This window comes from Aphelocoma coerulescens, chromosome 3 (genome assembly GCF_041296385.1).
Source record: "Aphelocoma coerulescens isolate FSJ_1873_10779 chromosome 3, UR_Acoe_1.0, whole genome shotgun sequence".
NCBI lineage: Eukaryota > Metazoa > Chordata > Aves > Passeriformes > Corvidae > Aphelocoma > Aphelocoma coerulescens.
In genome coordinates, this window is record NC_091016.1 from 106821882 (window position 1) to 106848279 (window position 26398).

The 26398-nt window shown below is 37.3% G+C and overlaps 1 protein-coding gene across 1 annotated transcript in view; it reads right to left on the reverse strand.

Annotated features, from left to right (window-relative positions):
• Positions 1-26398, reverse strand: part of MYT1L (myelin transcription factor 1 like) — a 179023-nt gene that overhangs the window by 127020 nt on the left and 25605 nt on the right. The window contains exons 2-4 of the mRNA XM_069011517.1: positions 2902-2956; positions 2686-2719; positions 2319-2381 (exon numbers count right to left, since the gene is read on the reverse strand). Of these exons, the coding sequence (XP_068867618.1) occupies positions 2319-2381; positions 2686-2719; positions 2902-2956 (152 nt within the window). The remainder of the gene's footprint in view (positions 1-2318; positions 2382-2685; positions 2720-2901; positions 2957-26398) is intronic.

The following is a 26398-nucleotide window of genomic DNA, read 5'->3' on the forward strand; positions in this document are numbered from 1 at the left end:
TAGTGGAAGCAAATGCATTTCATTCCTAATAATGAGCTGGTCTGATATTGTAAATGAAAAGGTCTTAACCTCATTAAAATGCTCTGTAGGTCTAAACGGAATTGAGTTAGGCATCAGCTGAGATATGCAATTCCCTGAACACATAAAATTTTTAAGACAGTCTGATTTCCTCGCAAGAAATGTTTGAGGGCCCTTCCCACCCATATAGCAAAATAGAAAAAAGAGAAAAATTCCTTCATATTCTTTCAAAAAGGTAAATTTAGTAGGTGTTGGTTGTGACATAAATAGTACTGCTCTTCCAGAACATAGAAATTTTAGATAAATGTACACTGTAAACCTCAACAAAGAACTCTGTTTTTACATTAAATAGGACATATATTGGTTAAATAGATCTTGATTTTGATTAGTGGATTTGCAATCAGGGTGACAAGAAAACATAAAAGCCCAACAAATTCTTCAGTAGAAAAAAAAGGAATTTTTGATGTATTTCCAATTTTTATTCTTTGCGCATCTGCCCAAAATTTCATTTAATTAACAGCTCTGAGATTCAGTCTGTTCGTGTACTGACATACCAGAATCATGTCAAGAAAGCAAAATATGGAATTAACATCTCAAAACTGCACGTAATCTTTCCAAACTTCACATTTATTGCTTCCCCTTTCCCCAAAAGGGTGATCTTACACAAACACAGACACTAACTCTAACACAAAGTTAGAGCAAATCAGAAGAAAAGTCAGAAATTTTCAAGCTAAAGAGTTTCTTTCTGTATGTTTCAAGACTTTTTATTTTGATATCTGCATAGAAATTCCATGAAGAGTAAAGAAATGTATGTAGCTACAATCTTGTAACTAGAAAGGACATTATAATCATGTCACTTAGCTGTTGACAGGTCATGAAATTTCGGAGGGAAAAGAAGGATTTAGTGCCATTCTTTAATTACTTGTGAGGCTTGTATTTCCATGAAAAAAAAACAGACAAAAGAAAACCATGGTTTGAAATGAGAAATCACAAATGAATTTAAAAATAATTATTTTGGATACTTTTCCTACATCAGTGTTCCAATCTAACCAAAGCCTTCAAATAGCCACAAGAATATGACAGCTCTTATGAGTGAAAAAAAGATTAAGAAAATAAATGTGAATAATTATTTTATGGCTTATACAGTTTAAATATAATTCAAAGTAATTTTAGTATCGCTGTTCTTGGTCTAATTTTGAACATGTTTTCTGGACTTGTCCCTAAATTTCATTCTGTGATAAGAAAAAAAGGTATATGAGTGGACTGAGTGGCACTGTTCACTATCTTTTCCTATTTCAAATAAATGCCTTAACCCCAAATGTATAATTTCAATTTAATTCATAAACTCCATATGCCCATTACATGCAGTAATCAGATTTGGTGTGAAATATGTACTCTTATAAACACCACAAGTGCTTTATAACCTGAAAAATCAAGAATGAAAAAAACCTTTAGTGTTTCAGGATAATTTAACACTGGTTTGAATACTTCCCTCTATTCAGAAAAAAGATGGCCCAAAGATCAGCCATTTTATCTCCTACAATGGGCTGCTGTATAAAATATGTCAAATGAAATGCACAGCACTGAGAGAAAAATACATGTATGCTAGAGCTGTTACATTTTCAAAATATTGCACAAAAAATTCACAGACAAATGATTCAGGAAAGGAATGGTGTTTATGCAGATGTACAACAATATTGAACATTGACCTTGCAGACATAGAAATGTAAAGATTGAGGTCTAAATTAATTTGAAGCACATGCAGTATGTGTAACATATGCTACCTTGTATACTATTAACAATAACAGCTGGAAATTTTTTTTAAAGGAGATGTCTCCACATTTCATAGTCTAGAAACAGAAGTAGAGGTATTTATAATACAGCATAACATTTGAACCCTGAAGTCTTATTATCGTTGATTTGTCTTAAGCTTTGACCTTTGAATCTAACCTGATCATTGAACTTAAAATGCTCAGAAGCTCTTTTTCATTCAGTTATGAAACACATTAAATAACACCAACATGAGCGCCAACATGCAAGTGGGACCAAATTTTAATTTGCAACATGTAAGCAAGAGAACTGTATGCAAAAATTGAGAGAAGATTGAAAATGAGAGCAAGTCTCCTCAGCAAAATGTGAGTTAAATTTTGGGTGACGTTCAGAAAGAAAAAATAAACCTGACTCTGAATAGCTTCTAGAATATCTAACTGCTAATTTTTATCGTTTGGTTAATCAAGGTCATGCCAGATAACTTGTTTACCAAATCTCTTCACTAAATTATGAAAAATTACAGATATTACCTTCTGTGTCTTGCATATTTTCCACTAACATGACCACTGCCATCACAGCCAGGCGTGGGACAGCTGCAAAAGAGAGAATTAATTATATAGGTGCTGGTGTGCTGCAGAAAGATTATACTAAAAGCAAGCAGGCAGTAGGTATTACAGAGATGGAGGGCAACCAAGACAGAAAGAGAAATCAAATAACTGAAGGGAAAAAAAAAAAAGAGGGGATGCTTTTTATTAGCAAGTCTCAAGGGAATTAATTTCATCAGTGCAGCAGGGCATGAGCAAACCACCGATGAACTTGAAAGTGCATTATACCCATTAAAAGGCATGAATTTTCTAAATTGCTAATGGGGATACATTTTACACTCAGAGCACTAACCTGAACAGCTCTTGTATGGCTGGTTCCACGGGAACTGCAGAGAGATGGAAAACATATAAAAATTTATCATCTATTACAAGTACCCCTCTTCTACAGAAAATTACCAGAAAGGTTGTGTAAAAGCAAGGGTCAGAATGAATCGTGCAAAGAGATTCTGGAGGATGAAGGTCACCCTGAGCAAGGGCCTTGAGTGATTTACTGAAGCAAGAGACATACCTCGAACACCTTTGGAGCGTGTGCGATGGCGCTTCTCGTCTGCATCCACCTCCATCTGGGAATAGATTAGCAGGCAGTCAATGTTCTTATCCTGCATGCACAGACTATCAATGCACAGACTGATACAGTCTCTCACACGATTTATTGACACTATTTTAATTCCATTTTATCCTGTAAGGGAAAGTTCTCCTTACAGGGGATTTTTAGGATCTTCATGTTTACTTAGAAACAGAAAATGCAGTAATTTCTGCTTTAAACAGCCAGTTTCTGCGCCCTGCTTTCATAGCAAAATGTGTACAACTAAGTGCTGGTTCTTCTCTTCAGGGGAATATTTCTAACAAAAAACCTTCATGACTCCCATATATTCCAAAAAAAGATTCAATAGACTTCTATATAATTTAAAACTAAAGTCAAGGGGTCACACACCAAAGGTCATTTTCTAACCAAACCCTTTACAGGGAGAAAGAGAGGAAGGAATAATGACTGAAAAGGAGATGAAGATTCATTATTAGACCTTCAAATATTTCATTTTATTTAATATGGCATTACAATCTTTGCCAACATGTTTCATTTTTCAAGTTTCAGGAATGTGCTCACTTGCTACATGACTAGATTTTTATCTTCATTTTACAAACAACTTGCCTATCCAGTGTAGTTTTCTGTGCAGTTAATAAATATACAGAAATCTTACATATTTACCAGACAGCGGCAAGGCTGCAGATTAGATCTTGGAAAGTATCATAAACACTGATCTACAGTAGTTCATGTAGGGCCACATCGTTTCTTCTAATTTTACATGTACAATTGCCATCAGACTTTAAAAGGTAAACAACATAGGCTAGCTAGAGTTCAGGATTTTGTTCAACAGAAGCAAATTGCATTGAACTATATTGAGAGACTGTGTCAGGGAAAATATATGCAGTATCTGTATCACCAGCTCTTTCGGCTGTAGAAGAACAGGATGGCAAGATGGATCTACAGTGCTTCATACATAGTGATGATACTGTAAAGGTCAGGAAGCACAGAAATAACCATGGAGCTCTAGTTCCCCCAGGGAAAAAAAAATCAATCACCCCTTTTATAGCAATATCCTTGGATTGATATCTGGTAAGAATGTAATATATCTCATGCAAAAACATGGAAATGGGTCCAAGTGACTTGCAGCTAACCCTTTAATTACCTAACTTTATTTGGTCAGTACCTTAACACAAACAGTATTGGAAGTAACTCGGCAGGAAGATGCCCACAATGGCTATCCTACATCTTGAGTTCACAGCCTGGCTAGTTTCTTAGCTCCAATGACTTGAGAGGCATTTAAGAGAGCTTGAGAAGCTTTTAGATCTGTCATATCAAAGCACATAACAGCATCTCTGGAATATAAACTTACTAGATGATGGTACTCTTTTCCTAATAAGAAAACAGGACACCGTATTATTCTGTAACTCTTGAATGTGTAAGGACTTGACAGGAGACCAGAAGTGAAGTTACTTGATCTTCAGACTAGCATGTTTTTTAAAATTTTTGAAAAATATTATCTGACCTCATTTATCACCACTGAAAAAACTACTGAAAGAACTATTATGATCTTAACCTGGAAATGCTGCCCCAGTGACAAGTCTGTGTAAATTTATAAGGGACAAACTACAAAACAGATTTGTCTGTCTTTCTAAACCAAAGCACTTCAAGAACACTGAGGGTAGTACACTTTTAACTACACTGACAATCATAGAAGAAATCACTAAGCTGGAAAAGCCCCTATGAGATACACACAATCCAGATCCAGAAGTGAGTCAAAGAAATAAAAACATTGTAAAAGCTGCTGGCACACAATGCTATTTTTAAATTTTGGTGTGTATCCTACATAGTCTGCTGCTTCTCCAGAAAGGCACTAATTGATTTGCCATTGTCTGTGACCTAGATGCCCTCTCATATATGGCAATGTGAGCCTTGGATGCTCAAGGACACATCAAATGACAAGAGGTGCCTACATTTAGTCAACAGAATTTTGCTTTGACTTGATATTTATATGCTTATTCACAGATCTTTAGGACTTTGTCTGTCATGTCAAAACTTCAACCTTCATTCCTCCATGTATTACATGTTGGATGCTGGGAGTAAGCAACTTCCTGAAATTCTACTGAAATGTGCATTGATTCTGCAAAGTACAGTGACCGAGCAGCCCACCATAGCAGCCCTCAGTGGCACCCCTGGCACTTCCAAGGCCAGGAACAGAATTCTGCTCCCAAGACCATCAATCTCACACAAACATGGGATTCCTCATCACTTTCACATGCAGAAAAAGGAAATGTGGACCTTGGTCTCACAAGGAGTGCACCTTAGTAGTTCTAATTTATTCATGACCTCTAAATTACAGCTCTGCAGAGTACTTAGTCTCTGTTTCAGAAAAGAACTTGTGGACATGGAGAACAGGCTGGCTAGAGTTAGCCTTAGCCTGGCATCTAATGCTACATATCAAAGTAAAGAGAAAGGCATCAGGAGTAGGAAGAGAAAAAAATTTAATGTTGCTTCAAAGAGAAGCTCTAGAAATGAAAATGGAAAGGTCTAAACTGATTAGAGGGTGGAGTACCTCTCCTACAAGAAAAAGCTGAAAGAATTTGGTTTGCTACGCCTGGAGAAGGCTTCAGGGTGACCTAACTGTGGCCTTCCAGTACATGAACGAAGCCAACAACAAAGATGGAGAGGGACTTTTTACAAGGGCATGCAGTGACAGGCTAAGGGAGAATGGTTTCAGCCTCAGAGTAGGTTTAGATTAGGTATCAGGAAGATATTCCGTGAAGGTAGTGAGACACTGGAAGAGACTGCCCAGAGAAGTTGTGGATGCCCACCCCCATCAGTGTTCAAGGCCAAGTTGGATGGAGCTCTGAGCAACCTGGTCTAGTGGAACCTCCCCTGCAAAGCTAAGGAGGTTGGAACTAGATGATCTTCAAGGTCCCCTTCAACCCAGGCCATTCTATAATTCTATGATTCTCAGTTCTGAGAAGGAAAAGATAAAAGAGGTCTAGGTAGAAATTAAATCTCTACGTTAGAATTTAAAATAACCAAATTATTGGATATTGGGCAGAGAGAGGTAGATCTAGGAACTCTGTACCACTATTACATGTGTTCACGTTACTGAATATTTAGAGAAACAAGACCTGAATAGTTACAGTGCTCTAACAAATAAACCCCAAGATGCTGTATTAAATAAAAATTTTCTGAGTACAATCAATAAAAATGTCTGTGTGGTCACCTGCACACAGGCAATAAGACTTGTTACATCTCACTGTACAGAATCTTATACCGGTAACTACTACACACGCACACACAAATACAGGGTGCCTTTAAATTGTATTCGAAAGCTGGAAATAATAATGAAACAAACTGAGAAGAAGACAATCTTTTAACATAAAATAACTACAATTAGGAGCAGCTGAAAGTATTTCATTAAGTGTTAAAATAAAAAAGGTACATAGTCATAAGAGGAATTCATTAATAAAAAGAGATTTGATTATTATTATTTGAAAATGTAGTAATAGTAATCAACAAGAACATTTTAAAAAAAGGGCTATTTGTTATTATTTTTCATTTTAAAATCAAAACCTCAGACAACATTTACCCCCCAAAATAAACATAGCCTAATAGGTCTTCAATACATAGCTGTTGTTAAGAAACAAGCCTGGAATACTTGGGGAATGAGGGAGAACTGAAAAAAATATTCTGAAAAAATTTTACTTGGAACTTTAAAAATTAACCTTTACTAATTGTGGAGAGGATGGTGTGTCTCACTAAGTTAATCTTCCTGATGCTGACCCTTAGTAATGTCATACAAAAGCAATATGGGATACAAGATGATGACATAATTAGCACCAGTCAACACTTCATCATGGAAAATATGTAATCAAAACCACTTGATACTGCTCTTTGAGGATACTTTAAAATTTGTCAGTAAAGGTAGCTATGTCAGGATATCATATCCTTAGACACCTTTGAAACATTTTGCTTTCTCTTACTGAGCATTCAGACAATAAAATCAGTGCTTCATAAAATCAGCATATTTATAACAGTTAGCAAATACTTCTCCAGAAAAGAAAAATTATTAAAATATTTTTCCAGAAAAATTATTTTGTATAAAGGTTATTTTTATACAAAACTAATTGCAAAAATTAAAAAATATATACTCAATAAGAGCCTTTCTAATATAATCCTGCAGGTATACATTTTAGCCCTACAATATTCAGTATCTTCCTTCACCAGTACTCTGGAAGATTATACGCTACTGAAATATGCAGATAATAGAGAAATTAACGGAGTGATAAACTATGGTGGAGACAGGACAATTACACACAGTGGCCTGTGTCATTTGGCAGATTTGATCCATCTGAAGAACACGCTGATTCCAAGCTCCTTTACGTATGAACAATACATGTGGGCCATGCTTGAGAGACGGAAGATCAAGATCTGCAAGGCAGTGACAGTGAAGAGGATCTGGACAACCAGATGCGCACGAGCAACTTCTGCGCTGCTGCAGCTGAAGGGCAAAATGTGATTCGTAGCTGCACAACCTTTAATGCTTTATTAATTTCCCAGAAAACCTCCAAATTATTCAGATACCATCAATAACTTCTAAGAACAGAGGGAAAGTTTCCAACAGGACCTTATCTGTTGGCTTGCGGCATACCCTGTCGGAGTCTTCAGGTTTTTAAAGTGTACAGATTTAAGGCTTTGAGTCTCACAATAGAGTTAGTCACCTGAGCTCCTAAAAGTTTCACACCCAGCATTGCTGTCCCAATGTCTAGATACATTCACATATCTACCATATGGACTTTCTTAGGGCTGCCAGCTGTGAGTGACCAAGAGCTTTAGGCTCCTTTCCAGGACAAATTGCAATCTTTGCTTCCTTGTGAGGAAGCAGTTCAGCATTTTCTACCCTTGAGGGCAGGTAGTCCTGAAAATGATCCTTTGAGTTAAAATTCTCAGGGTATCTGAATTTCTAGCCAGAGGCATGGTGACTGCAAGGTTCAGTCACAAGTTCCTAAATTTCCAGGTCAGCCAACACTTTCTTAGTGAACTATTAGGGTTTCTCTCTAGCCATGATATAACAGAAGTCTAGAAAGCCACAAAAGAGCTAAAGTCCTTAGATCGGGACTTCCAGAATCTTATTCCCTAATTTTTTCCTTACTTGTATTTCTTCAAACCCAAAAACTGGATTCTCAAACACTATCAAAAGATGTCCAGTGTTTACTGAGGCAGAGCATTCACTGTCTATACTGTAGAAAGTTCTGGGCTCCTCAGGACAAGATGGACATGGAGCTCCTGGAGTGTGTCCAGAGGGGGGCAACAAAAATTATGAAGGAACTGGAGCATCTCTCTTACACGGGAAGCCTGAGGGAGCTGGGCCTGTTCTGCCTCAAGAAGAGGCGACTGACAGGGGACCTCGTGAATGTCTGTCAGTATCTGAAGGGAGATGTCAGACAATGTTTCCAGGCTCTGCTCAGTGGTGCCAAGCAGTAGGACAAGAGGCAATCAGCAGAAACTGATGCACAGAAAGTTCTACCTGAACATGAGGAAGAACTTCTTTACTGTGCAGGTGACTGAGCACTGGAACAGATTGCCCAGAGAGGGTGTGGAGTCTTCCTCACTGAAGATATCCAAGAACCATCTGGACACAATCTTGTGGCATGTGCTCTAGGATGACCCTGCTCGAGAAGGGAGGTTGGACCAGATGATCCACTGTGGTCCCTTCCAATCTGACCCATTCTGTGATCCTCTGATTCAGTAGATGATCATCTGCGACCTCAAAAATTCTATGGTAAGACCTGTTAAATACTAGAATATGCATAATTGTTATTGTCAACCAAGAATGGTGCTTATTAGAAATCTTGCTTTTCCCTAATCAGTAATATTAGACATACTCATAATGTGATAAAACTAAAATGTTTGGAGAAAAATACTATAATTACCATAAAATGAGTTTATTGTATTAAAAGATTGCAGTTTAAAATTTATCTCCATGTGACTCAAGTTATTCAGTGAAGGCAGATTTTCAGCCTCTATGATGCAAGATTCAAATTTCTGCAGGTAAGATTTCTTTATTATTTTTATAGCCAAAGTTTGCTCAGCATCTCTTTTTATAACATAAGGAAAATGTTATTTCTTCCATGTGAAAGTCAAAATGAAAGGATTCAAAGAATGTTTTTCAATCTAATATCTCAGGAATGAAACAAAGTATGTCACACATATGTCACATGTACTTTCCACATTTAAAATGCTCCCATATCCATAATCAAAGAAATATGACCTGGAAAATGATGAATAGCTTATGTAAGTAGTGTATCCCATACTATGTAAGTACTTTGTGCAGTCTTCCTAAAAAAACCTACAAACTGACCTTCTACTGCTCTCCTCAGAAAATAATAGGCATATCAAAATTCTAACATAACCTTTTTCCCAGCATGTCTCTGTATTCCAAAAGAAATTAATTTTCTAGTAATGATACTTCTCAATCATGACTCCTGGTAATCTGAATACTTTTTTATAAACTGGATATGTTTTGTGAGACACTGTTTAAACCATCTGGTAAATAGGACATTTACCAATTATTTCAATGGGCCCCAACTATCACTTTTGTATAACACTATCTGCTTCAGCAGGAATTCCTCTCCCCTAAGAAGACCAAACCTGAACCAATAACAATATCTGAACCTTAACTTATGCTTTACCGATCACAGTTTTGTAAATTAATTGTGTTCTCGGATAAATGTGTGTACTTGTGGATGAAGGGAGAGTAGTTGATGGCATTTAGCTCAATTTTAACAAAGCTTTTGGCAGTACTCTTGTGTCTCATTATGACTGTATTTGCATAGTCAGTTCTTTAGAATCAGTTCTTAATATTTCAATCCTCTTTATTTAATGTCATCTATTACTGTTATTAACAGAGCAAAATAAAATTCAAGATCTTGATTTTGACAGAAAACCTGTATGACTCTCCCAAATACATTTAATGTACTTGTTTCTTATTTTAAGATCTACAAGGCAAAAGAGACACAAAACTGCAGTATAGAAAGTTACTCTAACAAGCTACTGGAGTGTTTAAGGAAAAGTTAGGCAGAAAAGAAAGCAAATTTTGCCTCCTTTCAGAGCCCTTCCCTGACAAACCCAGGTGCCTTCAGATAGACATCTGAAATTTAGTTCAAATATTTCAGAGCACCCTTTTCAGGAAAAGGCAAACTTTATAAAAGAACTACTGTATTTGAATCTTCCCCTTAGGAAAATACCAGCATACAACCAGAGCAGAGTTCCAGGGGGAACTTGGCAAAGATAAAGATAAAAGTTACAAGTTGAGGGTACATAATACAAAGCGAGCAAATAGGCACATGGGCAAATTAATGACTAGAATATAAATTACTCCTATGCCCTCTCCCACTTGTGATGAACATACAAAGCTTTTATTCTTATCAAGGAGAGTCCTTCTTGCAGAACAATAGGAGAATATATCCTCAGGATTTGTTCTGAAACTTTGAGTAAGAGTCATTCTCCTGCTGTAATGCACAGAGGGAATCCAATCCTTCCATTTTCAGATGAACAGTGCAGGCTGCAGCCAAATCTTTAAATACAGGCCAGAATAAGCAGAATTCTGGTTAAACTCACAAGTTCGTCACATATCACCATATTTTTTGTGGGGAAATACATCTGGGATTCAATGAAGTAACCTGGAGGGAAGAAGGGAACCCTTTCAAGTATTTCTCATTGGCCTCAGATTAGAGTGGAAAAGACCCAAGGTGCACCCAGGTCATTTGAGCATCTTTCCCTTATTACCTTTTTTATCTTAGATATGAGGAATGAGAGAGTAGTATGGAAATTAGAGGTAAGAAGAAATAGCACTGAATAGCACTTCTTTATTAGGAGCAAAGATAACCATTCATCAGTCTGGCTCCATAAAGATACTTTGTGAGTAAGGTCAGTGAATAGGCTTTGGGACACGAACTAGAATTTCCACTGGGAAGAAGACATCCAGAATATGCCCACACAGCTGAGCAACTCTAATTTCACAATTTAATTTAACCAGTCCTTGAGGTTGGTCCTGCATCTGGCCACTTGATCTTTGAAGGGTCAGGGTGGTGAGTGTCAGCACATGCTGTCAGGACCTTGCAATACTGAAGTCTCAGGAGCTTTATAGTTAGTCTTGTTCATTTTTACCCCCTATTTATAAGCATTTCTGACTGGAGAGGCATGTATTTTTCACATGAAAAGAAAAAAAAAAAAACTGTTTTAAAGGTTTCCAATTCCTGTTATAACATATATTTTGGTTATACAGATAGGCTTATACAAGAACTCACATTTCCTTGCATTGGACGCAGACATTGAAAGGAAGCAGTCTCTGATTCAAAGGCCTTCTAATAAGAAATTAAATAAAACAGAAGAAAAAACAGGTCTACATATTTCTCCAGTGCAGTCAGCAAAGCACTCAGAAGCAGCACAGATTAAAGCTGAATACAAAATGTATAGTAACAATAAGAAAAAAAAGTACAAAGAAATAATTTGGACTTAAAAGAACTGTAATTTCCTTGTCATGAATAGAAGAAGCATATCTATGCTACTTTCAAGTTGGGGGGACATGAAACTTAAATGCTTAGGAACTTCTTGAAGATTATTTTCTGTATTGTTGGTGATTCTGAACGAAATTTGCACCAAATTCACTGAATTTATTCTAGAAATTCTGTTAGCATGAAGTTACATCCATAAAAATCAAGGCATTATTATATTTTCTATCCAATAGTCTTAGCTGCACTTAGAATAATACAAAAGATGTGGCTTCTTGCTCCTTCTGTCTGGATGGGTGTGTGGTTGTGTGCATGATGTTTGTGTTCACACGAGTTCTCTGAGTGTCTGTCTGGAATCTGTGTGAGCAGCCATGCATGGATGCATTTATGTATATGCACATGCAGTGCACACATGTGCTTTGTGTACATGTGCTTGCTGTAAATGAATCTTCAGCCTTGCTCCAGGCTGAACTCAGGGACAGGGATCAACAGCAGCCTCACTTCTCTTCAAGTTGTTCAATCCAGCATGATTCATTTTCCTCTAAAAATCCTGTTCCCAAACACAATGTGTTGAAAAATGACAGATATAAGGCATCAGAAAGATTATTTTTCCAATTCTAAATTTGAAGTGTGGCAATTTGTTACATTTTGTACAGAAACAAAGGCAGAAAAATAATTTAGCTCATGGCAGACCTAGTATTTTCATGATATTATGGAAGAAAATTGGTAAGAAGAGTGCTTTAAAAGAAAAAATGCATTAAAATGTTTAATTTTTAGAAATCAGGAAGCCAATAAGACTTACCAAAATACAAAGAGTTAAATTTCGCAGACACACAGCTCAAAAGTAGCATAAAATATTCTGTACTTCCACTGTTAGGCATAAAACCCACTAGCTTAGGGAAGGCATGCAAGGCAGGTGTACCATCTCTATAAAACAGTCTAGTTCCACCCTTGGCAAACATCTGTAACTTTTACTTGCACTGTCTATGTGGAAGTCCTGAGGTATAATATGCTCCAAAAGTCAGGTTTACATTTAACTCCTAGGATTTAATATCAAAGACTAATTTATGGAAGCCTATGTTCTGGACAAGCACCAAATCCAAGAAACACTTTTATTTAATATACATCTTAAAAGTATATACAATGGTCTTTTGGGCACAGCCACCTAATGAAGGTTTCCATATTTCTATTTGTCAAACATTTTGCATGTGTTTGTCTAAGCACCTGTTTTATTAGCTGAAAGGTACCTACCAAGGAAGGGCTGTAAGAGTTTTTTTCTGTAACTCTCATTCAATGTATTAGCACTACACATCTTTGAATTATTATTAAAATCCTAAGAGAATAAAGAATAAGCCAAATATGGGACCTGCACCACTATTGAGGAGCATGAGGTGTACTGCCTACCACCATATGCAGAAATAAGACCAGACAACAAAAAGCCGAAGTACATTCACTGAAATTCAGGTCAAAGACTTTAGAGTTTTAGCTTTATCTTTGAATGTCCTAATGACTGTAATCACGATCATGCTGTGTTTCAACCTCTTTGTTGCCTTGAATCACCCACATTCAGGTCAGGCCTAGAGGCCCTTTGATGGGGAACAACCTCCCAGAGCTGTGCCTGGCAAACTGCTTGGAAAAAAGCACACAGTTCTGCAGAAACATAAAGTCACTGACTTGTTCCCACAGTTCAGCCAGAAGCAGAGTTGTAACAGTTACAGCTCTTAAAAGCTGTAAACCAAAAGATCATTACGGAAAATGAGAAGGAAAAGGAAAGGCTTCAACTTTCCTACTTTGCTTGGCAAATTTCACTTCCAATTCTGCCACAGGCTCACCCTGCCTGCTCACCCCAACAAGGGATTAGGGTTTTTGAAGTAAAAATTGGACGGTTTTTTGTGCATCTTGTGATTTTTTCTTTTAATTGGGTTAGGTTTCACCCCCCAAAACTTACCTACGTTATGTAAGTCTGTAATGAATTGAGGAGACTGTTGGTTAATCTTGGACTTATTCACCCTTTAAACAAGGAATGTATAAAAATACATATTTTTCTGAATCCAAGGAGAAAATACAACAAGCAATTTAAACATATTTATTACATCATGTATTGTTTCTGAGAAGCATACACAGATACGTATGAAATAAAATGCCCACAACAAGCTTTTGTATAAGCCTGTCACCACCTCCACAAATCTATATTAGCGAGTATAAGTATGCTGCAACATACACATATGCAATTCGGGTTCTTAAAAATCTAGGACACCAGATTTTAAAATCTCATTTCTAGTACCCCAAACTCAAAAATATTCTGCAACTCATACACACGTTAACATTTGTTGATCCAGTGTTGCTTCCAGTGTAGAAAAAGTAGTATTTTCACTGGCACTGAATCAGAGTGACAATTATTGAAGACACCTATAAGCATTTTTGAACAAAACAGACCAAAGCATCACATGAAATGAGCATTATTAAAAAGATGGGACCGGTGTTTAAGGTTTTGATTAAACACAATTAAACATAAGCTAACTGTAGTGGATATGTACCACACAAAAGACAAGTATTTCAGATCAAGAAAAGGACACATTTATTAATTATATCTTCTTTTTAATTCTAAAAGAAAACCATGTAGGCCTTGCAGTTTAGTAAACGATCAGTCTGCACACTGAAAACAGGATAGTTAAAAAAAATCTCCTAGTCTGTTAAACCTAGCTAAGTGTTGTCACTATTAAGTGAACAGACTAGCATCCCTAGCAACAATTAACTGATAAATTAATAAGACAGACAAGCAAAATATCAATCATGGCCCTTCTAACATAATTAGCATAAGTTACATAGGATCATAGATTATTGCAGTTGCTGCACAAAATAAGGGCACCTACTTCAGTTGTTCAATAACTTGAATACTTTTAACACTAAAACTATACAACACAATACTCAAAGCATTAAAAAGAGACCACAAGAATAATGAATATTCATTGGTAATTTTCTGCTCAAAACTTGTTTATAGCAGTTTCTGGGGTAAAAGAAAAAAAACCTAAGGAAAAAAAAGGAAAGAAGAAACACAGCCCAAATGAACAGGATTTTGTAGTGCAACGTACAGTAAGCCCCAGGTATTTTCCTAGGACAGAGATGAAAACAAGTGTAGTGATAACTATTGCACGGCGACCCAGTGGCCCATACAACACCTGAAAAAGTGCTACATTAAAGTAGGCCTGTTATTACCAGCACAGTTAGCAATTTCAGTGATTGCATGAGTTTTAGAATGCAATTAAGCTGGCATAAAGAGTGCCCTTTAACTCCTGGAATGAAAAGACAGCCAGGAAGTGATTTTTATTAATATATATTTGTTATATTTTTCAATTATCTTTCATTTCTTGCTGTCACTGACATCAGAGCACCTGTAAATTCTATTATTATAAATACGGATTTTTTTTGAAGCAAATGGAAAAGCACATTTATTCTTAACGAGGCACAAAAGAGATTTCCTGCTTCAGGTTCTTATGCTGTCTGTAGCGGCTTCAAGATCTAGAAAGAACTGTTGTTAAATAATTCAAAGCAGTCAAACAAGACCAAATTCGTAGAACAATCTGTATTCTGCCTTCAGTTAAAACTTTGCCTTCTGACTTAAGTTAATACAGTTACTCAAATAACAGTGAGAAAGAATCTGATTAACTCTGTTCATGTTTGTATGCTATGAGGATGAAAGAATGAAAACTAAGACTTTCAAAATTACATCTCTGCATTCTTAATGTCAGTTTTGTGACATACTCTCCTATTATACCACCAGCCACGCTGGACCAATGGTGTAAAGATTTTATCTCCTTGATTCATGTTGTAAAGATGGGAAACTGCATCATTAGGTTTTGTTTTGACAACTAGGTGAAAGAACTGAAGCGAATTCTGCATAAAAGAGGTCCCTTTCATCCTTGGGTAACAGAGATAAACCTAAAAAGATTTATGGAAGTACGTTTGTGCATTATTTTACATACACTCTGAAAGAGTTGATCTGATGCAGGACAAAGACAGTGTTGTAAAGTGCAGGTGCTTCCCCGCTTCCCAGGCTTCTTTTCTTCCCAAATTTCATGTTAAATCCTTAACATGAAATGTAGGATCTGAGGCAGCATTTCTGAGGAGACAATATACTTTTAATATAGTTATTATGCTGTCTGGGTGAGAGAATGTTTCTTGGCAAATGCAAAGAAAGCCATTTATGCAGAAAAAACATTCTGGCTCCCAAAGACATTGAAACAGGATGTCCAAAGTTCTGGCTGTTCTTACCACCTATGGGAAAGGAACAGTGCCAGCAACAGGATGGGAATCTGCCTTTATAAAATTTCTAACAGCAAAAAGGCTTAGTGCTTCTAATTTTTGTGATTTTATAAATTTTTGACCACTTTTTGCATAAACCAAAGGTTGGCATGTCTGCAGAAGACCTTCAGAATAAAAGAAGGTCAAAATTGTTCAAAGATTTATCAAAATAATTAACCACCACATATTATAAAGTTATAATGCAAAATTATTCCTCTGAGCTGTACATCCTAAAGAGTTGATACATGATGCAGATACCACATACCTGTACTATATACACAGAGAACTAAACCTAGCATGCAAACTCAGATGTGTAAATATATATACATATAGATGTACAAATGAAAGAGTTAAAATATCTGAAAATATGTCTCTACCCAATAAAATAAAAAGATAAACCACATAAATGTGCTGAAAGCCATGCATGCTTGCTCTGTATATTAGATCACACTGGCCTACAATGAAATATAATATGCAGGTCCTTGAGCTCATGTCATGTCCCACTGACGTAAAAACTGAAACATATTTATCTGTTTATACTGTAAGTCTTCTGGGCAGGGCATATGTTAGTACAGCATTTGGCAAAATAAAGTTCTGGATTGTGATTGCAGTCCATATGCACTATAACACTACAAGCAATACAAGTAATTACATGTGCATGTACACTCACGTTTTCAAAGCCCAGCAGGAATATTTAGCCTAACAACTCCCTAGCACCGTTGAGTAAAGGTAGGGAATGTATACCCCAGAAGTACATTACTTGAAAATATCCAACTGCTTTCATGCAAACAGAGAAGAAAGCCCCCAAAAAGCAAAACTCTAGATGGAGACTGAGTAAATACAAACATTAGAGCCTGAGCACATTCAGCTCTGGGGTCCCCAAAACTAGTACATGGATCAGTTGGAGGAAATCCAGAGGGCCATGAAGATGATCAGAGGTCTGGAGAACCCCTCCTATGAAGACAGGCTGAGAGAGCTGGGGTTGTTCAGCCTGGAGAAAAGGCAGCTCCAGGGAGACTGTAAAGCACCTTCCAGTGCCTAAAGGGGCTCCAAGAGACTTGGAGACAGACATTTTACAAGGGCATGTAGTGACAGGACAAGAGGGAATAGCTTTAAACTGAAAGAGGGTAAATTTAGATTGGTTATTAGGATGAAATTCCTCACTATGAGGGTAGTGAGGCGCTGGAACAGGTTACCCACAGAAGTTGCGGCTGCCGCACCCCTGGGAGTGTTCAAGGACAGAGTGGATGGGCCTTTGAGCAACCTGGTCTAGCAAAGTATGTCCCTGCTCATAGCAGGGAAGCTGGAACTAAATGACCTTCGTCTCTTCCAACCAAAACCATTCTACGGTTCTATGACATTAGAATTACTTGAAGACATATAAGAACAAAAACACTATGGCGAAAATGAGTTGCAAAAGATACAGTAAAACAAGTATGTTTCCCAAAATTGAAGGGGAAAAAATTTATGATTAGCAGAAACAAAGGCAGGAATTGCATCTTCATAGCAAGTAATGGAATTACATACATTTTTTTTCTTATTAATTGTGCATTCTCAAAAGAACAGAAACTGCAGGTCAGAAAAACATCACAAATTTTTGACAGCCACTAGATTCAGAAGTTATCCTAGAGGTGAAATCAGAGCCCTAGAATAACACTGCACTTCTGCCTGTGTTCAAAATTTATCTTGTGTCACACCTATCACTTCACATTTTTCCAAGCTACAAATTCAGTTCTCAGATCAGAGAGCTGTTACATGAAAATGATAGAAGCCTAGGATAAATAAACACACTAAGTGGGGAATCCAGCAGCAAGTGAGGCAACTAAGAGCATCAGATTGTTTTTGATGAATGGTTTTGGTGATTCCCATTTCAAGACATCTATTAGTCTGCTACAAGCTTTCTTCATATATATGGCATGCAGAGATCTATACAGTCCCCTGCTCTGTCCTACAAATAAAGTTGTACAACAGCAATTCTAGAAACTGAGATGCAGGTGAGCCATTGTAGTTATATCTTCACTCTGTATTAGATCTTACCCAGAACATTCTCCCTTTTGCTCGCTTTTTAATTTCTTATTCTGCTATGAGCATAATGAAACAAGGCTGGAAATGATCAACATTTATAAACACCAAGTTGAGGACAATTCCAATATAGCATCAGACTGCGACTTGGAAATGAAAAGCCTTTTCCATCGAGGTCAAATGAAAACCCACTGATTCATGAGGCCAGGATTTTTTCCCCAGAGTCTAACCCAGACTTTTCAAGTGCTACCTGGGACATACCAGTATCTCTGTGTAGGTTACTAGATATTCTCTGAAATTTTAGGTAATTATAAATGCTTCATTCAAGCACCATGGTGCATGTAGGCATTTCACTGTGTGAGATATAGTAATATTTGAGAAGCTAACAAAGACTGTGAGATGTTCACAAGCAGGATTCCTAAGCTATAAAAGGGTTTGAAATCTACTAGTGAATATCACTAGAATCTTATGTGAATTTCCACCACCAGCACTGCCATTCCCAAACCTTCAGAAAGCATGTTTCAGCTTCCTCCAATGAATGGACTGGGTTTAGCACTACAAGATTTTAAATACCTAAGTTTCTACTCCTCTGTTTTGCTTTCTGGCTATCAGCACTTTATGTTAAAGTACTCAAGCTTCTCTTTGCAACCAAAACACCTACAAAGATTATTGTTTTACTGGAAAATTACATTTTTGTGCAACTGATGCTACAAATAGCATCCTTCAGAAAACCATTTAATATTATTAACTACCATTTTTCTGAGAGGTTTTTTTTTTTCATGCGTAAGACAAAGATGAAGAGTCATCCTATAAAATCTCCATTCCCCTCTTCCAAAGTTCTCCAAAGCTGTTCTACAATAGTATGTTTATGGAATAACTACCTACAGTATGCATTCACAAATCTTAAATTCCACCTAAGTCCTAGAACCTTGTGTTTGCTATAGCTGAGGTGGCTGCTAGAGCTGAAAACCAGGCAGCAGGAAATTAAAGGTACAGGAATTTAGACGCAGACTAAGAGCTTTGTATTTAATTCATATTTTCGTAAGTTTTATTCACACTTTTTTGAAATCACTGAGGACATCTATAGATAGTTTTTATAACAGCAGTTTTAGAGACTACTCTCCCTGTTGTTCTTTCTTCTTTCTTGATTTCATGCATCACACTCTGTTATGAATTGGAGCATAACCAATCTGAATGGGGAACTGTCTTTTAATCACAGTTGATATCTCCAAATTAAATTTTCACATTCAGTCATAATATTCCAGTTTTCATGCCTCTGTGGCTGAAAAAAATAGCAGCATACCATAGTACAGATGACTTCAAAATGCAGTCAGATATTCCTGCTATAATATAAAGGGAAGGAGTAAAAAACTGGTAGTATAGGTTGCAGAAAGCCAAAGAACCAATATCATCATATGTTACCTAGTGGTGTTAGTGAGATTTGAAAAGTAATACAGAAAAAGTAATACTTGAGATGGTTGCCCTGATCAAGTCTGTTTTTTGATCTGTGACTTCATGTTAATTTATTTTCTAAATTCTTTTTCATCTTCCATTTCGTTACCTCTTCTGGTTGTCTCTGTACTCGCTCACAGAATTTGCTGTAAACCAGCTGCTCAGGAGCAAAACAAAATGGTTAAATTTCTGATTTTTGTGAAGGAGGTACACATATTTTAGGTTATTTCACAAAAAAGTGTATTTAGTCATATTCATATATCTTTCATTGTCAATCTACGATCCCACTACCATTCTTCAAGTTTTTGTTAGTTTTTGATTAAGAAAAGTCTTAAAAGTGACAACCAGTGGAATTACTGTGTGAACAAGTTATATACTTCTTACAGACTTTAATACCTCTGTTTCTTAATGTGTTTTTGTCGGAGACGTGTGTGCATGTGTGTCTGTTTATGTATGTGTATCAATGTATGCACATATATATACACACACTTAAGTTTGCACTTACATGCATGTGTGCCCATTCTGTTAGTATTCTATTAGTATATTATTCTAAGACATTCTATTAGTATTGAAAAACATGTATGTAAGAACGTGTGTTTATAACACATTGCTTCATGAGGAAAATAAAACCAGGTTTGAATAAGAAAGAAATCTAAAACCTAAAGCCTTTAAAATACAGGTTTTTAGACTGGAAACCCAGCCAGACCTACAACTACACTGGCACTCACAGGCATAAGCTGCACATACTATAATACAGCAATAGCTTCTGTGCTTTGTTCCTCTAGGTTTTCAGGTTTCCATGGAAATGAGAGGGAATCCCAACAGAAGGGAAAAATAACTAGGCTATCCAACTCACACCATGGTCCTGGATGTCTGAACAGCTGATACATGAGGCAGTCATCACAAGAACAAAAACACAGAGAATACAATACGACACATAACATGAGCCAAAATAAACCAGCCATGACTGCACCTCAAAAGAACACAAGTAAACTACAGCTGTAGTAGATACATAAAGCTCTGCAAGAATAAGGTTTTACACAATTTTGAAGCTGCCCAGGATACGAATACAGGTACTGTATAATGTTCTGAAACGAATTAATCAAGCAAGTCATAGCTATTTAAAGCAGAGCCTAATTTTTCTACTATTGACCTTACTACACAGAGGGTGAATTAAAAAAAAAAAAAAAAAAAAGGTGTGGTTTTAAAATTCTATTAATACTAATATCCAAAGACCTATCAACTGCTGTGTAAGCCTTGGTTTCACAAATGATAGACCATTTACAGAGAACTGCCAATATAGCAACACAATGCCTCTATTTGGATGTTGAGGATTCCTGACAGTTCTTCTGCCTTTTCACATAAAGTTACAGAGTCATATGGTTCTTCCTTATTTGCTATAATATCTAAGATTTACATAACTGTTGGTATGGACACATAAACGCTTTATTTTTGTTAATAAACTATTGAAAAACAGAACAAGCATAGTCCTTAAACTTCCTTAGATTATTTTCCTTAGGGGAAAAAAACCAAAAAAAGCTTTAGCCAGTTTGAGTAAGTCTCTCCTACCTGGCAACAAGTTTGTGCTCTTATATTTGTTGATTTCACTGCGATCATTTCAGGCTCACTGCTAGACTTGGTACACTATTTTTTTCTGATCAGATAGACACTATGTTTGAGGTGTTTGAAAAGTATTTGGACTACTTTTTACTGGGAAGTCTTGGAGCGCACAGAACAATACGCTAAGCCTAGCAGAGAGACTGCAAAAAGTGGTATGTCCTGCTCCTTATTAAGTTTGTCAGTCACGTGGCAGGATACAGCAAATTATGAATAGGTCCTTTCCAAGTGATACAGTCTACTAAGAGGCAAACAAAATCTTTCACACTGAGAGAAGAGAAAGAAAAAGAGATGGTAATTAAGGAGTTGGCAGAAAGAGAAGGACAAACCTCTTCCATGTCATTCTCCATGAGAAGTAATACAACACAGAAGTATCAAATGTCAATAGTGATTGACCACAGGGCCTAGAAAATTATCTAACTTGTCTATCAAAAGACAAACAAAGCATAGCCCGAGCTGTAGGCTGGCTCACCAAGCTTCGGGAGGCAGAGCTTCTCCAGGACAACAAAGCAGAACTGTGCCTCAGTATCACTGCATTTGCACAGTCATTCTTCACCCAGGTGTAGATTTTGTTCCCATAGGCCATAAGAGAACAAAATATTTCCAAGTAACCATTGTCAAGAGTATTTCCTAAAAACTTAACCAACAGGCTAAGCATACTGTATTCCCAAAATTATTCAGTTACTGCTAAGTCATTCTCAAGCAAGAAACAACGAGAGGTACCAAGTTATCTTACTTGCGCCTGAATGAAATGTGGTTACCAATTTGCACATTTGTATGAAACACATTATTCATGTGTCAAGAACATTGTACTGAGCTTTGAGTATCTTCTGACCAACAGTGGTGCCTTACTAACATTTACATGAGAATGGATTAATGATTTACTGATGGCTCAGCCAAACCCCTTAGCCCTACTGAACTTTTTTTACCTTCAGGGCACCCGATAACTGCCCATAACCAAGCTCAGGACACAGCACGTCTGAAACTAGAGGAGGGAGAAGAATGTGACAGGAAGGCCAGAACCTTTTCCTGAATGTATTAAATTAGTAGTGAAACAGATATAGGAAGCCCATTTCCTGATCTAACCTCTCATTTCTATGCCCATAAGGCATTTTGACAAATAGCAATTTGTATTGCTATCCTGTAAACCCAGTCATTAAAACTATTCCTCTTTTGGTAGATTCCTTTGGTTTTCAGATAAGAACCACTTAGCTGTATTACCATAACTAAGGGGACAACAACCTGGAGCACAGGGGCAGAAATAGCCAGGAACAGCTATGCACAAATACTCCCTTAAATTGCTTCAGTGCTAAAAAAACATAATGCCACAGCTTATCTGAGAGGCACAAGTATATTTTAGAGGTGGAGGACATTTCTTTCCACACAGGCTGACATAAAGTTCCTGAATTTGAACTGGTTTACCTTGAAGTTGCCATTGAGAAAGAACAAATTAAATTGAGGGAGTTTCTCAGCCCTCATACATGTAGATACCCTAGAAAATAGTTACATACCCGTAGCTACATGCTGCTCCAAAAGAGCATCTGTGATTCCCATGTAAGATTCACCAGAATTACTACCGGCTGCTTTCCCACATTCTGGTGCTCCTTTATCCACAACTATCTCCCAAAACTAAGCACTCTCCAGCACTCTTAATTATCCGGCTTAAAGTCTAAACATCATCTATCTCAAACTGATTAGAGGGCTGGAATATCTCTCTTATAGGGTGGTTTGGCCTGGAGAAGAAAAGGCTCCAGGGAGGCCCTCCAGTATCTAAAGGGGGCTTTTAAGAAAGACAGAAACATGAGAGAAGCAAAACCAACTGATTTTCTCTGGAATGCAAGTAGTGTAAGACGTAGTCATTTCAGAGCTGAGATGGGACTGGAAGGAGTGGAAGGGATGATGCCCTGTTTCTTTGGTGTTAGCAGGTGATATCACTGCTGTCACAATTCTGGTCTTTTGTGCCACTGCCATTTGTTCTTAGTTCAAAAGCAGACAAAATTTATTCATTGTAAGATGCATCTGTGCAGTCACAGGCCAAGGGTGATGTGGAATTTTCCTGTGAGAAAAAGCAATGAACCATGCAGAAGGAAAACACATTTTTATTGCATCTCCAGCTTTCTGGGAAATATACTTCTGAAAATTCCCTTAAATATTTAAGCCATACTTTGATGAAAAGCTAAATATGCTTAAGTTTTCCCACTTTATAAAATACGATTATTAATAAGTTTCTTTATCTTTCTTCACCAATCACATACCCATAACCTTTCTATGCTACAATAAATGATGATAATAAAGAACAGCAAATGGCACCTACAAGAGTAATCATGTCAGACTATTTAGACACCCGTGGCTGAAGTATTAATTATTGTCTTCAGCATTTTTGTATATTTCTTTGTAAAATCTACATGAAAAAATCACTTTTTGTTAGTCAAAATATGCTCAATGAATAGTCATTAGCACATTCCAATACATGATATATTTAAGTGTTACTTTACTATGATTTTCTAAAAAATCATATTTCTTTCTGCAGACTGGGTAAGGGATAGTCACATGGTAATTTTGAGCTCATTTCCTGTGAATTTCTGAACAGACTAAAAGTACCTATAGAGCACACAGGCCAGTGAAACTGCAGACAAAATGCCTTTAGGTGGAAGAGGAAGGTGAGAATAGATTGGGGGACAGGGAGAGTGGGAGAGTGGGACAGGGTTTTATTGCATGATGAGCGGAATTACGGAGTATGAGACTTACAGCATTAAAAGATATATATATATTTTACATTAATTTGATTGGGGTTTTGATGAGTCCCTATATGAAGGTTTGACTGGAACCCAGGCCTGTCTAAACCCCAGCATTTTCACTTGGGCTCTGGCTTTCTGCCCTGCCCTCTGGCTCCCTTGAAATGCAGCCAGTGTCACCTGCTTCTGCTGGCCATCAGCCCAAACTACTTTCTCTCTTCATTTTCGCCTCTCCTGCAGCAGGGGAACAGGTGGGAGGTCAGTGCTGTGACTCTACCCCTCACACCCTCACTGCTTATCACCTTTCCTCTGGTGTCTTTAGCAAAAGAAATTAAACGCAAACCAGATAAAAGGACAAAGCTGATGGATGTATGGCAGGAAATAACAGGCATGAAATGTTAAAAAGCTTAGTAGACACCTTCTCCAGAGGCACACAAGCAGAGCCAGGAGCAGTCAATGGTGCAACTGAAGTACCAGCAGCTATAAGGACTTGCTCAGGAACTCAGCAAGAAGATATAAGCAGAAGTGGGATAGAAGGCCTCTCAGGAAGATAAGAAAGGCAGTACTAAGTACAGGAGGCTGACAGATTAAGGGAGATAGATACGGCTGAGAGGTAAGAACACAAGGGAAAATTGTTAGAAACATTTTTAGGGATGTCTTTGCCTCTAGTGGAAGAGAATAAAATGTGTGTGAAGATTTCAAGCATATGCCTACACTGTGCAAAAAATTGCTGCAAGAAGTCCCCAACTCCCTCCTCCCAGATAGAACCAAATGAGCTAGTTCTGGCACCAAAGGCAGTACCGTAATCGCAGGCTCTTTAGGGAAGTCAGACTACTTACAGTAATCAAAGGAAGGGATAATTAGCCTTTGCTCAGTCATGCTAACACAGTTACGATTTTTCTGGGTCATGAGATGCACACCACTGCAGCATCATGCCACACTGGCACATCACATAGGTCTAGTGTGTCTGTCCTACAAGAACAATGCACATGCACATGACTATTTCCTTCTCCTGTTTGATACAGCTGTAGGGAAACTGCCAATTCTGTGCAGATGATATCCAAGGGAAGAAACAGAAGTGAATTCAAATAGCCTAGCAATAAGAGGTATAAAGACAAATTCCTTCCACTAATTTTGCTACAGCTGTACCGGCTGATTGGTAGATACATATTGGCTCAGCTAACATCAGGTATCTTGTGTCACAAATGGCAAAGAAAACAACATGTATGGTACACATCGCAGAGGCAGAAATAGCTGCTTAGCTCACCTCTTAGCATGGTCACTCTGAGATCACTGAAATTATTTCTTCCTGAGCTCCAACCTGTCTAAACAATAAAAGAGACCTGCAAAGCCCTGGAAGGAGGATTTTTCAATGGTGACTGTGTGACTGAAATTGGAGTGTATAACAGAACAGCAAAATTCCACACAGCAATAGTGCTGTGGCCGTGCTCAAGTCAAAGCAATAGAGTGTTTCATAAGCCAACAGAAATGAAAAACAGCCATGGTCTGTCCCAATATCAAGTGCATACTGGGACTGTGAGAGCACAAAGGTGAGCTGATTCAGCACCAGACCTTTGTCTACGAGGTTAGGGTTGCAATGACTACAGGCTCCAGGCAGAATTCCACAGTATTTCAGCACAGCTGAATGTATTTCAGGTTAGAATACAGGAGAATTTCCACGCAGTTTCAAAAAGAGCTCATTGTGTCAGTGTTGTACTGAATACAGAGAAATTACCATCAAGTAAATATTGCTTTAATGAAATGGTTACAATTGAAATTAATGTGTTATGCAAGAGACATGTTACTGGACTAACATATAAGAGTACCTTTCCCTGGGTGATTGACAATGCCCTATTGGATAATATAAAGTGGAATTTAATAATGGTTGATTTCACATTAAATGAATTTTGCATGAAAAAACACTGGATGAAGTGACAATGTATAGCTACATATATGAAATGCAGAATAACCAAATTTGAATATCAGGGAAACTTTTTATTTTCCTTATTCCATACACACTGCTAGAATAGATAGTTGACCCATCTAAAATGGTATTACTCTTCAGCTAACATCAGATACTTCAGAGAAAGGAACAGCTTTGCCCCAAACACTCCTACCAGCCATGCAAACATTTCTACACGTCATAATGATAATTAAACGGGCTCCTGCATTGTAACTTCTAACTCCTACAGCTTCCAACTTTGGCTATGCAACTACTAAAGAAAAATATATTCATACAGCAATATCTAAAAGATCTTTCCAAAGTATATGTAACAATAAAACAAGGGAGTCAAGCATCACTTCTCTTCACATGTTTTCCTCCCATTGGGTAACTTGTTTTGCAATTTCTGTATCACAATGAAATGAAATAAAAATAGGGTTTTTTTAGTTAAATTAAGCCATTTCAAAGAATAATTAAATGTAACAAATACACTAAATGAATACCTGTATCGGCCCCTGTATACTGCAATGAATTGCAAACATATGATACCAGTGACATTTTACGTTCTAATAAGCTTCTCTTGCAAACGTGGCATGTCTGGTCTCTTTAACAGGCCGATCTTTTATTGGCTTAGAAAGAAGGAAGGTGTCAATCCAGACACAGACTTTCTTTCTTTCAAAGCATTGGTCAGCAGATGGTAGAAAAAGCAATTCAGATCCTCAAAAGGACCTGATGTTCTTGTTTTCTCTCTATTTTAGGATGCAAGTCCTGTTATCACTGAACAGAATGACACTTGCAGCAGGTACAGCTGACACATGGAAATATGTTGGATCAGTCTCACTAATAGGATCTATGCATTTGCTAGAAAAATCAAACAAATATGGACC